General features: G+C 37.7%; 1 protein-coding gene across 1 annotated transcript in view; it reads left to right on the forward strand.

The window, feature by feature from the left end:
* arhgdig (Rho GDP dissociation inhibitor (GDI) gamma) overlaps nucleotides 1-10,360 on the forward strand; it is a 30,121-nt gene extending 19,761 nt beyond the window's left edge. Inside the window, exons 4-6 of the mRNA XM_023411133.2 lie at nucleotides 3,471-3,547; nucleotides 6,238-6,301; nucleotides 7,801-10,360. Of these exons, the coding sequence (XP_023266901.1) occupies nucleotides 3,471-3,547; nucleotides 6,238-6,301; nucleotides 7,801-8,000 (341 nt within the window). The 3' untranslated portion in view covers nucleotides 8,001-10,360. The remainder of the gene's footprint in view (nucleotides 1-3,470; nucleotides 3,548-6,237; nucleotides 6,302-7,800) is intronic.
* Nucleotides 10,361-14,676: the final 4,316 nt, after the last annotated feature.

The following is a 14,676-nucleotide window of genomic DNA, read 5'->3' on the forward strand; positions in this document are numbered from 1 at the left end:
AATGATGATAGACTGGATTTCCTCTGTCACCTCTGATATTTGAGCAGCGCAGGATGAAACCCTCCATGTGCAAAAAGCAGAAGAGAAAGAGGATGAATATTTTGACTACAGGCCAGTTTCTAATCTCCCTCTCACAGCTGGACTTAATGAGGGTCATCTCCTATAAACCTATTGCTCATTTGCAAAAGTCTTATTAACTTTTTCACTTTGGGTTAATGTCTGATCGCTCCACAGAAACTGCAGCAATGTAGGTTCTTAACAGCTTCTCATCTGACATGAAATCAAACTTATCATCAGACTGCTCTGTCTGATACTGTTGACTACCATAGTCTGATGAATGCTGGTGAAGTATTCAGATCATTTATGAAACTGAAAGTACAAATATCACAATGTAAAATACTCCATTACAAGTAAAAACCCTGCATTCAAAGTTGTTTACATAAAATAACAGAAGGATTATGATTAAACGTGTACTGATCTATCAGAGTTAAAATCCTCATTATACAGAATGGTCCTGTTTAGAGTGTGCAGTTATTATATGTTTTATAATATTGGGTTGTTACGACTGATATATTTATATGTAGGCAGCGTTTTTAACTAGTGGCGTGGTTGTGTCAGTCTGTCCAGCTGTCAGACGGCCATCCACCACTTTAATCCTGACAAAAATATCTTAATAACTTTTATATGGATATAAAGGAAATTTGATACAAAACTCCATGGTCCCCAGAGGATGAATCCTAAAGACTTTTACCATCAGGTCATAGTGTCAGTTTGTCAAATATTTTATTACCTAAAACTATTTTATACATATTCCCATCAGCCTCTGCTCTACTTAATGTTTAGTGCTCATTATTAAATGTTATAAAACGCTAAACTAACGTGATAAACATTATACCTGCTAGACATCAGCATGTTAGCATGCTGATGTTAGCATTTAGCTCATAGCATCGCTTTGCCAAGGTACAGCCTCACAGAGCTGCTTCCATGACAGTAGATTCTTTGTGGTGTTATGTTGTCGCTGATTAAGGTGAAGCTACTACTGACCACTATTCTGTTGGGTAGTTAAATCAACAATGTTGCATCATATTATATAAACTGATCATGTATTTTCACTGATAATTTTATTCTGAAATTCACCAGTAACTGTAGCTGTCAGATTAATGCAGCGAGGTAGAAGTTTTCCCCATAGTACAAAGCTCATGTGATATCTCTATAGTATAAATTAGTTTTTTTTAAACCCTAACCTAAACCTATCCCATCAATCGTATTATGCCTATTATTTCTATTATCTTATTTTATTTTGTCCCCTTTAAAGTCAGGTCTGCTGTGCTGAGACATCCTTATGTGCAGCCCAAATAAAAACTGAATTTACTTGACTCTGGTGGTGACACTTTTTATCACACGTATAAAGTTGCAGGTTTTAAATGCATGTCTGCTGGTAGCTCCATGATGCCACTACCACAAGAAATATGATTTTTTAATGGAGCAAAGAAAACAAAATATTTGTCTTTTTGTGTTATGTCTTATTGGATAGGTTTAGAAAGTAAATTAACATGGTGTAAGGGGGATTTTTCAGTTAATTTATTTTCTAATATTTCAGGCTTTTCTGGCTCCAGTACAATATTTCCCAAACACAAGGTTCAGATGGAAAATCAGTGTGTGGATGTGCCTGTGCATATGCATCCTTGCGTGCGTACTTGCATGAGTACATACCCATGTGTGTGTGTGTGTGTGTGTCTGAGGAGAACAGGTAGACAGCTCTCCACACTGACCTATTTTCTCTGTCAGACGCTCCCCGGGGAGGCCGGCATCTTTTCTCTCCTCTCTGTCTCCTGAGACAGGAGAAAAAAAGACGAGGAGAGGAATCGGAGAGAGGAGAAGGGAGAGGTTGTAGAGGGAGATAGATCGAATGAAATAAGACATAGACACAGATGGAGCAGTGAAAAATCTCCAAATGTCAGCTACTGAGGAACAGCTTTATTAGCTCGATGACATACATTTTTGATTTTATCTAATGGGGAATTTAAAGCCTTTCATGCGGTGGTATAAAGCTCCAAATTACAAGGAGACATGTAGAATTTCAATTAAAGCATGACAGTCTACATAAGCAGGGTTAAGAGATTTTCATACAGCAAAAGGAATATGCTGTTTGTTGGAGGCTTTTATGTGAAGCACCTAAATGTGCCACAAGCACATATATATTTAATATGGGGAACACCAGTGGGAATCAAACCTCTAACACCAAACATGTTTTTTGTGTGCAGTGTACTGCCTGCACTGTGTGAGTGCGTATCTTATCTGTCGGTCACTGTCTTTCTTTTCCGGTCTGTCTTCTTCCTCTCTCCCTCTCTTCCTCCTCACATCACTGCTGTCTGTTTTTTTTCACCCCGTTTCCTCTATCTCTCCTTCATCTCCTCCCTCGTCTGTTTCTCTCTGTCCATTAGGAAGCACTCAGGACTGATGGTTGGGTTTAAATTGAGATATAAAGTGATTAGGCGGTGGATGCATTTCTGATTGCTATGTGCTTTTACAATTGCCCAGGATGCTTTTTCCTCTCGATATGAACCCATTCAACTCCACAGCACTGCAAAGACAATTTTATTGTACAAAGAAGCCATTCTGGTCTCACCAATAACACTAAATCACCAGTATGTGTGTCAGAGTTGTAGTGAAGCCATCACACCTTCAAGTATGACATCCATTCGTCTTATTTAGCTGAAAACATGAGAGGAAAACACTCCAAATCCCTGGTTTACGTGTATATTTAAATCATTTTAGCCACATTTATGATATCGTACACCACTAAGCAAACATGCTGTATTTCATTTTCCAACTGATACTGTATAAAACCTAACTAACAATTTTCATAAATGATTTCTGTTGTCTGCTGTTGGGAAAACTATTACATGTTAATGTACATGATCTATTTGTGTCATATTTCCCATGTAGCCATGTGACTTTATTTCTCATTTGGCACCAATTTCCTTTTTTTTGTGTGTATTTTTTCTTTTTGTTTCTTTCTGACATTCTCTGTCATTTTTTTTCTTTTATCTGTTCAGTTTTATGTCTATTTAAAAACATGAAATGAAATAATAATAATAAATCTTGGCGTGTTGTTTGTTATCTTGTATTTATATGGAGATTCAATAAATAAAATAGTCAATAAATAAAAGTTTGGAGGAAAACAAGAGAAACAAAACTACAAACTGCCAAAAAAAAAAAAAAGAAAAGTCAAATAAAAATAGAAATACACCTTTTCAAATACACACAATATTTGAGGATGAAAATTTTTATTGGTACTTATTTTAATTGTGAACTATTACGCCTACCACTGAAAGCCGTGTTTCTCCGTATGTGTAAATCATCAGCAGTGTGATTGCATAGTGAGTCATGGTGCATGATGTATGTAATACGTGTCATGTTGACCATGAGTGATGTTTTATTGTTGTTTTGTTTTTGTGTGTGCGCAGGAGACCTGAGCGCTCTGAAGGAGAAGAGCTTCTCCTTACAGGAAGGAGTGAAATACAGACTAAAGATACACTTTAAGGTAAGATGGAGAGATGCAGCCATAGAGCTATGTTAAGGATGGAGAGATTCATTTTGCATTATAGCATGGAAGGATTACTGTGTGTATGTGTATGGATGAAATGAAATGAACAAACAGATGATCACGTATTTACTGTAAGTGATATAGAGATAGAAGGGGAGAGAGAATCTGCTGAGTAAGCCTCCATTTACTATACAGTCAAACCACAATAACAAACAAGACCATTATCATATTCGTTATCATATCGTTTTATCGTGCCAGTTAAGATCAATGCTAGAGAAGCAACTCATCATTTAATGTCAGTAAGTTTGTTTCTCAAGTCTGACAAACGATTATTTTTTACATTTCTAATATTAAAAAGTCGTTACTTTTAAATTTAATTGATTGGCGACAGTTGCCAGGTATCTGTTAGTTAGTCCACTAACATCTACTAGCGAGAGGAAAACATTCATGGTCCCCAGAGGATGAAGCCTGCTGACGTTTGTAATCCCCTGAATTTTACTTTTAGTGCCACCAGCAGGTTGACATGATTGTCTTTACTGAAATATCTAAGAGCTATTGCCTGCATTGCCATTGCCAAGTTTTACATAGACATACATGGTGCCAAGAGGAGGAGCTCTAAAGACTTTAATAATCCCCTGACTTTTCCTGTAGAGCCACCAGCAGGTCAAAGTTTTCACTTATCTTGTTAAATATCTCACCAGCTACTTGATGGATTGGCACAATAATGACCTTGGTTATCCCCTGACTTTTTTGTTAACCACCACGATGAGGTTGACATTTGTGGCTTTTAGTGAAATTGTTTTACAACTATTGGATGGATTGCCATGAAATGTGGTCCTCTCAGGATGAATTGGAATAATTTTGATGATCCACAGACCTTTCATCTGGCAGACACCATCAGCTCAAAATGTTACTTTGGTTTATAACCAAATACCCTCAAAACTAATGACATTCCCATTTTCCTCAGTTGTAGTTTGTGTTAAGTGCTTATTAGCAAATGTTAGCATGCTAACACACTAAACGATGACTTGTTAGCATTTAGCTCAAGCACAGCTTCACAGGGCCGCTAGCCTGGCTGTAGACTCTGTAGGGACGCTGTCTTGTTTTGTTGGTTCCCACTGTAAGTCAAAAACCCAGCACAGCTGTTTGCAGAAGGATAGCGAGGGCAGGACTGGTACCACCACCACTTCTCTGCCTGCTGCCCTGAGTGCTTTTTCTTTTTTGCCCAAATGACTCACCACATAACTGCCCTATATGCCTCCCGGTGCAGCTTTATGGCACAACTCTATCTTCTGGTGTGATAACGAAAATCTGTGATAGCTGCAATTCAATCCCAAAACTCACAACACTTTCAAAATTTTCCACTATCCTCTCACGCCACTGTCCCCAGCCTAGCATTACCCTTTTTATGTCTTTCTCTTGCTTCATCTCTCTCCCCATCATCATTTTCTCACATCTCCATCATCATCCCCTTCCTTCCTCTCTCTGTCACAAATAAACCACTCAACAGTCATGTAAACACACCACCATAAACAAACACAGACGATGGAGAATGGCATATTTTTGAAAGGAAATTCACAGCAGATATACATGAGATAAGGAGTGTGCCCAGAGGCTAGAAAGGATGTTTATGCAACAATGATAACATTAAGGATTATTAAATATTTTCTAAATTTGCCCAATTAGCCACTGGAATAAGAAAAATGCACCAACAAACAACAATATCGACCCAGGAATGCAAGATATATCACCAGTGGCTGATTTTTAATAGTTTAGAGGTTTAGCGTTATCCCTAGGAACCAGTTGTTCATATCTCTAAAATTCAGTGAAGCTACTTCAACACACTCAGGAACAGGCTGAGTACCGCATCATCTACAACCTCCTCGAATGCTTTGAGGTTGATTAAGATTGTGGGAAAGATTCCTGTACTGGACAGGACGCTAACATGTGAGTGAATACTGCAAAAAAAAAGGACAATTTGATCATAAACAAGATTAAATTTTTTTTTACAGTAATTAGGCATAAATAAAAAAGTTAGTAAGTTGCAGCAAGTTCCCTGTATAGTATATAGATTTTTCTTGAAATGAAGAGACTGTATGGCTGTGAGTGTTTGTGTTAGTGCATGTGAGTAGACTGGAGGCAGTCCTTGTGGGACTCGGCCCTGAAGGGAAAGGGAGATGTGCTGAGCATGACCTAATGGCTCAGAGAGGGACACACTGCTCTGCTGTGAGGACACCTGCTGGACAAACGGCTTCACTGCTCTCATCTTAACCCTCATGTTGTTCAGCAGGGTTCATCTAGAACACGTAAACTCACTAATCTATGTGTGTCATGGATTGATACAATGTTTTCCTAAACTTGGCCGTCTTTTCTCAACATGTGTTATGTGTAAACAATAAACGAATTAAAAATCGGCGCTGTTAATTTAGTCTGGATAATTCACATAAAGTTATTGAATGTATAATTAGGGTTGATACTGTCTCTTTCTATGTGGAGTTTGCGTCTTCTAAATGTGTCTGTGTGGATTCACCCTGCATGCTCAACTTTCCTCCCACCAACAAAAACCCAAACTTTCCTGAACTCATGCATTCATGTGAACTGTAAAGTGCAAATCGTCTGTAATGTGTGAATTTGTAACCCAGAGAAAAATCCATGCCAAGATTTGATGAAACTAAGTGTGTCTGCAGGTGAAAAGAGAAATCGTTGCCGGCTTGAGGTACCATCATGTGACCTACAGGAAAGGAATAAGAGGTAAATTCACCCATCATATGCCAAATGTAATTTACTTTGTAAAGGCTAAATGCAAGACTACCCTTATTCTGATGAGAAGACATTTATACAGCTGTGTCATTTACTGTTTGACCTGCAGAGAGTGTTTCATGACCTACAGTTTCCCCATTTATACCTAAAATATGCCATTTATTCTGCAGGTGTGTCACATTTAGCTTCTGGATCTTATTTTTCCAAGGAACATGACTTTTCAACAAGAAAGTGTAAATTAACCTGAACGTATCTTATGAAATCTGTGCCTGTATTTATCAAACTTATATGAATTCCAATTAGCCGTCCTCTAAAGAGCCAAATTGGCAGTACAAAATTTCTTTGCTGATTGTGAATATTAAGACAAGTTAATCAAGCAGCTCACTCCTAGTCACAGAGAGGTTTAGGAGGAGCCTTTATGAGTCTCTCTGAAGCGATCACATGATGAATCGCATGTGGTCAGAGCAGAAATAGCCAATCAGAGGACTTAACCCTACATCTGCCCCATTGTTCAAACATCATTACATTTTATTGGGGAATGTGTTTTTCTCCTACAAGAACAAATCTAATTTTAGTTTTAAAAGGTCAGCTTGTTTGTGTTAAATCCTAAATATCTTCATAAGAGATTATGTGAAATTAACAACAGAAAAATTACCCTATTCTTTTATTAGATAATGCATCGTCAAACATATTACTCATCATGACCAAACATATTTTTGGGCAATCATTTCAAAACATGGGTCACAAGGCATGTTCCCACCTTGTCTGTGTAGCACAGTCATAGAGGATCTACTCTGAACAAACTATATACTCTTGAGGTCTCTTAACTTTAAGAGCATTTTAAGTCGTTAGATATTGGATGAACGGCTTTTATTTTTAGTGTTTTGCAAGTATCAGTAACAGAAATTGATTTATATTTATATGTGTCACTGAAGTCCCAAATTACCCTTTTATTACTTTGATAAATACAAGCCCTGGGGCCATTTTCATGAAACATCCGTGTGTCAGTCCTATCTTTGAGACTTACTTACCTTACTTTGAGTTGACACTAATTTACAAAGGCAGGAGGCGGCCCAGAGGACGCCTAAGTCACTGAGACCTCCTCATAGCCAGTGAAGCTGCAGTCAGCTGCTGTGGGCAATGAGCCTTTTTGAAACAATCCAAATATAAACAGCAATAACACTGACGATGACTGTTTCTGCTACTTTGCACTACTGTGATAAAAAAAAGGGAAAACTGAAAAAATGCTGTTTGCATGGCTGATTAACTCAGAACATCTCAGCCATTTGTTATAATTAGGCTGTTCATCAAGTTGGCTTTACTTTAAGAGTAAAATATATAATCACCAGCTGAATTAAATAAATAAAGCTGATTCCAAGGCCATTGCAAGATTATCCGGTAAACTCATCAGAAAAGTATCACAATATCAACACGCAAATGGATGAATACGGCCCCAGGTTACTAAGTGTCAATTTGGTATCTTCCTGCAGTGGACAAGGTGTCGTACATGGTGGGAAGCTACGGTCCAAGGGCGGAGGAGCATGAGTTTCTAAGCCCGAGTGACGAGGCACCCAAAGGCATGATGTCACGCGGCTGCTATCAGATCAAGTCCCACTTCATCGACGACGACAAGAACATCTACTTGGCCTGGGAGTGGAACCTTGACATCAAGAAGGACTGGAATGAATAGAGGTAGAGAGAGAGAGAGGGATGACGCTACTCTCTTCCCTTCTTTCACGCCTATTCTTCACCTCCCTCTCTTCTTTCCCCTCTTTAACCCACCTCCACGTTGTCTTGTGAGAGCAGCCTTTGCACTGGCCAAAACAAAGAGGCTCTCTTTCCTTTCCTCTTCTACATTTCCTTCCCTGCCTGTTTAATGCAGGTCTCTTGAAACCTGAGAGCAACTGGGACTTTTAGAGGAGAGAACCCCCCCCCCCATCCCTCCAGCCTTTTATGTCTGCATTATATCTACAAATATATACCATCCATCCTAAGTTATCCACATGATGGAGTTTCCCTTTCCTTTTACTTACCCCCCCCCCCTCCTTCTTCCTCATCCTGTCATGTATCCATACCTTCATACAGCAGCAGTGGATGGTCTGAAAAGCAGGCATTTAAAGGAAGTCACTTGAGGTACAAAGGGAAATACAATATGGCAAAGTCCTAGAATGACTTGTTACAGCTAAAGTGAAACACACGCATCAGCGAGCTGCAGAAGCTGCTGTTGTAGCTGTTTTCAGTAGTTTGTAAGATTCCTATATTATTATTAATATTGTAGAGTCATGATAAACTGCGACATTGTTCAGTTTACGGAAACAAGATGCCCTGAACTGTGTGCAGTACACTTACAAACCTTCAGTATCTGTCAAACAGACTTTCCCAGAAAGAAGAGATGATCTATATGAATGTGGGGGGCATCATGATGCTCAGCAGGAACATTTAACGAAAAGGTTTACCAGTAAAAGAGAGCTGAGGTGGGGTCGTAGAGGGAGACACACAGGGGAAAGATATTATGTGAGGTGGTGTTCTAAAAACAATGGGAAGTTGGTTCTCGTAGTTCGGATCAAGTGGAGCTGCAGCAGAGGCTGCGACACACAGCTCATGGAGGCATTTCAGGGACTTTAAAACCCTTAGCACCCGACTGCCGCAATTTGCATCGAAAAATTGCGCTCCTTCTCTGAGTCATAACTTAGTCAAATGTAAACACACAGATGTGATACATGTATTTTTAGATCCAGTGTGACACACACTTCCCAAAGATGTCCATTGCAAATAAATGTCCATAGAGCCACTTACAAATCGTAGGAAAAAAGACTCTCCTGTAGTTGTAGTAGCTGTAGCTCCAAAACTTAGAGCATGATTATCCCCCACAGAAAAATCCAGCTGTCTCAGTTTGTCTGAGGTGGAGCCCATAGTGTCAGACTTTGAAAAAACCCGGTTTAGATTATAAAAGGAAGAGAAAAGAAGTTTTTGGGAGGCAGGAATGTAACTTTACATGTTGGTAAGCTCATGTATTTTCTTTATGTAATTCTTTATTTACAGCATATCTGTTTATTCCATGCTATAGGGTACTGATTGATTAGTTTATTGAGTGATTATCTCTTCCTTTCATATCATGATATTAATATTTTTTGTAATCATTTTTGTTTTTTCCCCATGACCTTTTTATTTCAGTCAAAGACACAAATCAAACATGTTGTTTTTTACATCAGTATACATAATCAACTACAGTTTTGTTAAAATTCAGATTCTACTCTTCTCCCAATGTGCACTACATGCATAAGATCTTGGACTTTATCAAACTTTTTTTATTTTTTGAAGCTGTGTTTGCTTTCAAAGCACCAGTTTTCTCAAGTCTTTGTGGAGCTTTTTGAAAGAGCAGACCAATTAAAGACTGTAACTGAACTGTGTATATTGTAGAAAGAGATGCATGTATGTCCTTTAGGGTTTGATACTATTCACTCAGTAAAAATAAACAAAATTAGCCCTTTCTAAACCTTTCTCTCGTATACCAGGGACACAAGATGTGAATAAAAATCAGTTTTGAACATTTTAATGAAACATTTTAAGGTGGTAGCTGGAAGACAATGGAGTACTGTCAGAGAAGTATAACAGGGGATGAATTAATTCCCCTTAAAAAATAAAAATATCATTATTGTGTTAAGTCTTTGGATATGATATTGTCATTGTTGCTGAGCATATTGAACATTGAAATACCATTTGAAATCGTTGTGATCTAAGACTAACTGTAAATGTTGGCTTGTTGGGTGTTGCATGGTTTAACAAGATTCTCTCTTCCTTTTTTACAACTTTATTGTAAAATTTAATGTGATTAAAAAAAGAAAAGATACTGACGCAATATCCAGATGTCAATGGTTGCCAGATACTGCAGATACAGTATTTACAGGGATATTTTTAAAGGCACAGATAGCTGGAAAATTCTGTCTGTGTCTAATGCCTCGAGCCTGTAACAATCAAGTGCTGCATCTTCAAATATTGGTGTCAAGTCTAGTATCCTGTATCTTTTAATAAAGGCAGTTCAAACAACCAGTCGGATGTCTCCTTTGAAGTATTTGTCCAGCACTTACCAATCAAAGAGGAAATTATTAACATGACACCTACAAAAGCCTGTGAATTTCCCGTGTGTAACCTGAAAGTAATACATAACAGAAGAGAAATTAGAGAAATCAGTCTTCTTTATTGTCTGTTTTATTACATTACATTATTAGCATGGTGTAAAATATGGTAAGAATTACATATTAAACTGCAGTGTACAAGTGTATTAAGTGAAATGTTACACACAGAAATGTGCTGGGTGAAGATTTTTAACATGCCTCATAGCGTTTTGACGAAGTTTTGTTAATCCTTTGCCAAGGCATTAAAAGAAACAATATCCCGCACTTTAAACTTGACAATACAAATAGTATTAATTGTTTCTCATTATCTGAAACACTAAGGTGTTGGTGCTTCTGTAACAGTTGTGCAAATGATTCCCTGTGCCTCCTCCATGCTACAGTCTGACATAACAAAGGTTATTATCACCAGAGTTATACAATACTTATAATTGAAATTAGTTTGTTTATTTGCAGATCGGTTTTATATTTGCAAGATATTTTTTATGAGTTTACAAATTTTTTTTATTTTTTATTTGTGGGTGTTTTATATTTACAGATTATACATTTACTTCTTGATTGTCTGATCTGTTCATGGAAATATAATTGAGACAAATTTACCTCCATAGACAGGAGATGAAAATTTGTTAACAAGACAGGATTGAAGAAAAGAGGAGGAAAGGAGAGCAGAGGTGGAGCAGATGTAAGAGAATAAGATATGCATTTCATATTTAACATTTTTACATCTTTAGTTTATGATCAGAAACATTAAAACTCCTTTTGTTTTATATTTTCTTTGAGTTTTGCCTCTTTTCATGTTACAATAGTGAAAATTTGTCATTGTCAGAATCTGTTTCAGAATGATGGAGACAGAGAACAATTAGATTCAAAACATGTTGCAGGCATGATTTTTTTTTCTGGACAACTGTCATGTTTTCATCAAATGATGTACACTCTTCCAGTGAGTTAGATGACGAGTTAGATGAGAAAATAATGATACCACTCTCATGTCAGGGTGTTAAATATGAAGCAACAGCTGGTTAGCTTAGCTTTGCACAAAGCCTGAAAACGGGGGAATAGCTAACCAGTCTCTGTTCATCGCAGACAAAAATCCAGCTATATGAACCAATAAAGCTCTTAACACCTTATCTCGTTTTTTGATATAAAAGAGTAAAAACAGCAGGTTGTGTGTATAATGGCCTAAAAGTTGGGCTAGCTGTACCAAAGCCAATTAGCTGCTGGTTGTAGCCTTAGATTTAGTGTACAGACATGAGAGTGGTATCAATTGTCTTGTCAAACTTCTGGCAAGGAAGCAAATAACCATATTTGTGTGTAAAACATTTGCTTTAAATGTGTATTTGTGTGATACGATGCTATTTTGACGAGCCTACTAGAACAGCGTTAGACAACTGGACAGTTAATTTTCAGTAATCTCTTTAAATACTCTGTAGTAGTCAACAGCAGTTACCAGGGATTAATAATTTTTAATCCTCTTTTGCCATTTTTCATTTGTAGAGTAGTTGAAAATATAATCAGGCAAAGGGATAGTTTTGGGAGTGCGATTTAAAAAATAGAGCTCTACACATGCCAAGGTTATCACTGAGTGAGTTGGAACTGCTCAGCAACCAAAACAATCTGCTTCATATGATAATTTTGTCCTACAGGACAATACAAATCACACTTGAGAGCCGGATAATCCACATCATCTACTCAAGGACAGTGTCTACCACTGCGCTACTGTCACATGTCTGCTTGTACACTGAAAAAGCTCTTCTCCATCTGTCTTATCCATCTGTGAGTCAGTCCTCCTTGGCGGGTGTGGGTACTGCGGCGGTGGTGTTGTTGGTGTTGTTGCTGCTGAGCGCCTGCTCCAGCAGGGCTCGCTGGGCTGAAGCTGGCAGATAAAGGAAGACGTAGAGAAGCCCCAGCAGCAACAGAGCCAGCAGCAAAAGAAAGCCCCAGTCTGATGTCATGATGGGCTCGTCACAACGAGCCTGCAGAAAAGACTTGTTCTGCATGGTGCACAGAAAGTTTATAGCTCTGATGTTGTGGTGAGGTGATAGAGAAAAGTCTACAAAAGTAACCAGGCCAGAAGAGCTTTGTTTTGAAATTGAGAAATCACACCTTTTCCCACGACATCGCTTCTTTCTAAAATATATACTGGCACTTTATTCAGCTAAATCAAACTAAAGGACTTTGTTGTTGTGGGTAAAATTGATAATGCTTCTCTAATCTGTATCATTCACACTTCGGATCATCAATTTAACGTATTTCACTCTGCTGTGAAACACTGAATCCAGATGAAGAAAACAGACCACCGGTAGTCTGGTTCCAGTCTTGCACCAAGTGTAGATCCAGAGAGGAAAAAGGATAAATCCGAGAAGGAACGAGTCAGCTTGAACACCATGGAGTCAGTTAAATCCAAGGAAATACAACTTCCAAGTAGGTTTTCATTTATAGAGGCCAAACTCCTCCTCTGGTCTCCTCACATGCAAATAATCTTGGTAAATAAACTTGGTAATATTTCCAGTTAAAGGTTAAGATTTTATAGCTAACAGAACAAAATGATACCAAGTTTTGTATCAATGAGCGATAACAGCTCCATGTTGAAAGGGATCATCATGACTGTCTGTAATGTCAGTTCTCTCCTATTCTTCTTCTCTGTCATCTGACTGAAATGTCACGTGCATCTTTGTGTGTGTGTGTGTGTGTGTGTGTGTGTGTGTGTGTGTGTGTCTGTGTGTGTGTGTGTGTGATCCTTTATTGTCATGATGCATGCCCAGGTAAACATGCCAATCTGTCAGTCAGCTCTCTGAGATGATTTGCTCTGAAATGTTATGCAACAATAACCAGAAACTCAACTATAGAGACCTAATGCTTGTTGACTTTCCCACTGCAGTAACACCTGTGTCATTTATACACACACACACACACACACACACACACACATATACGAGGGGAAGCAGATTGGGTTATGAAATGCCAATTATATAACAATTCTTGATCTGCTTAGCTGAAAACACATTCATACCTGGCTGTGTTCAGGGATTACTGGAAGACCCTGCTCTTTATTTCACCAGAGCGTTTCAGCACAGTATGTTCCAAACAATCATCACTGAGGGAGTGGGTTGAGAAGGTTCCTCTGAGCCTGTAGATACTGACAAGTTTTTCATTGCCAGTGACGTTGCAAGATTACAGAGAGAAGATGCTTGTGGCAACCCTGTTGCCAGCAACCCAGGAACATTTGAGGAACTAAGCAGGGGCTGTTTATTGAGAGTAAGAAATGCCAAACACTTTAGATATAATATGAAATAATGGCATTAAATAGCTACCATTTTAACTCAAAATAGCTGCAACCTTTAACCCAATACAGTATGTTTTAACCCAGATCTTATTAGATGACTTTGTTATCATGTTTGTTTTATTTACAGTGGTGTGTAAGAAATCTTTGCTGATAGCTGTTGAAATGGAAAACAACATGAGCACAGTCCACATCCGACTGATTCCTACACCTCAGTGGCTGACCGATCAGACCCGACCGGCCTCTGTCTATCTGGAGTCTGCATGCTCCTGGGTCTAATATTAATCCATCAGACAGGTAAAAAAACCACAGAAGATAACTGTAGATCACATACAAACTGTAAACTACAGATGAAAGCTCACATATCCCATACAGAAATGTATATGACATATACTGTATGTCTCTATATCAATAGTGATGCTGCCATATATGTCACTTATAAGGGAATATATTATTATCACATATATAGGCCACATCTTTTGGATATATGAAGATATAAGTTTACGAAATATATTAAATACGTATTGTAAGATTTATATATGTACATATATTAAACATATAGTACCAATGATTAATTTTTATACATATAGGTAGACATGCTGCAAGAATACATGTTACGAATATATATTTGATTAAGTTTATTAAAACAACATACATACAAAAATTCTATATGCTTATATGTTTTTATTTCTTATTAATTTTAAACATGTATTTTTCCATTCTGCGAATGTGGCCTCAGACTTTTGGACCCTATACAATATCAATATATATTGACAAGCTGTGGGAGGAATATATATTTGTCTAGAATATAAACATACATAAACATAAATATTTGTATGGGTGAGACATATATGACAATGTATGAAATTGTTACATTTATAAAAGGTTTTATATATCATTTTTACATATATGTTTTTATTTTATATGCACATACAGTATATAGCATACATGGA

The sequence above is a fragment of the Seriola lalandi genome, unplaced genomic scaffold (assembly GCF_002814215.2).
Source record: "Seriola lalandi dorsalis isolate HSWRI2012SDOR001 ecotype SW California unplaced genomic scaffold, Sedor1 jcf7180002054452, whole genome shotgun sequence".
Lineage (NCBI taxonomy): Eukaryota > Metazoa > Chordata > Actinopteri > Carangiformes > Carangidae > Seriola > Seriola lalandi.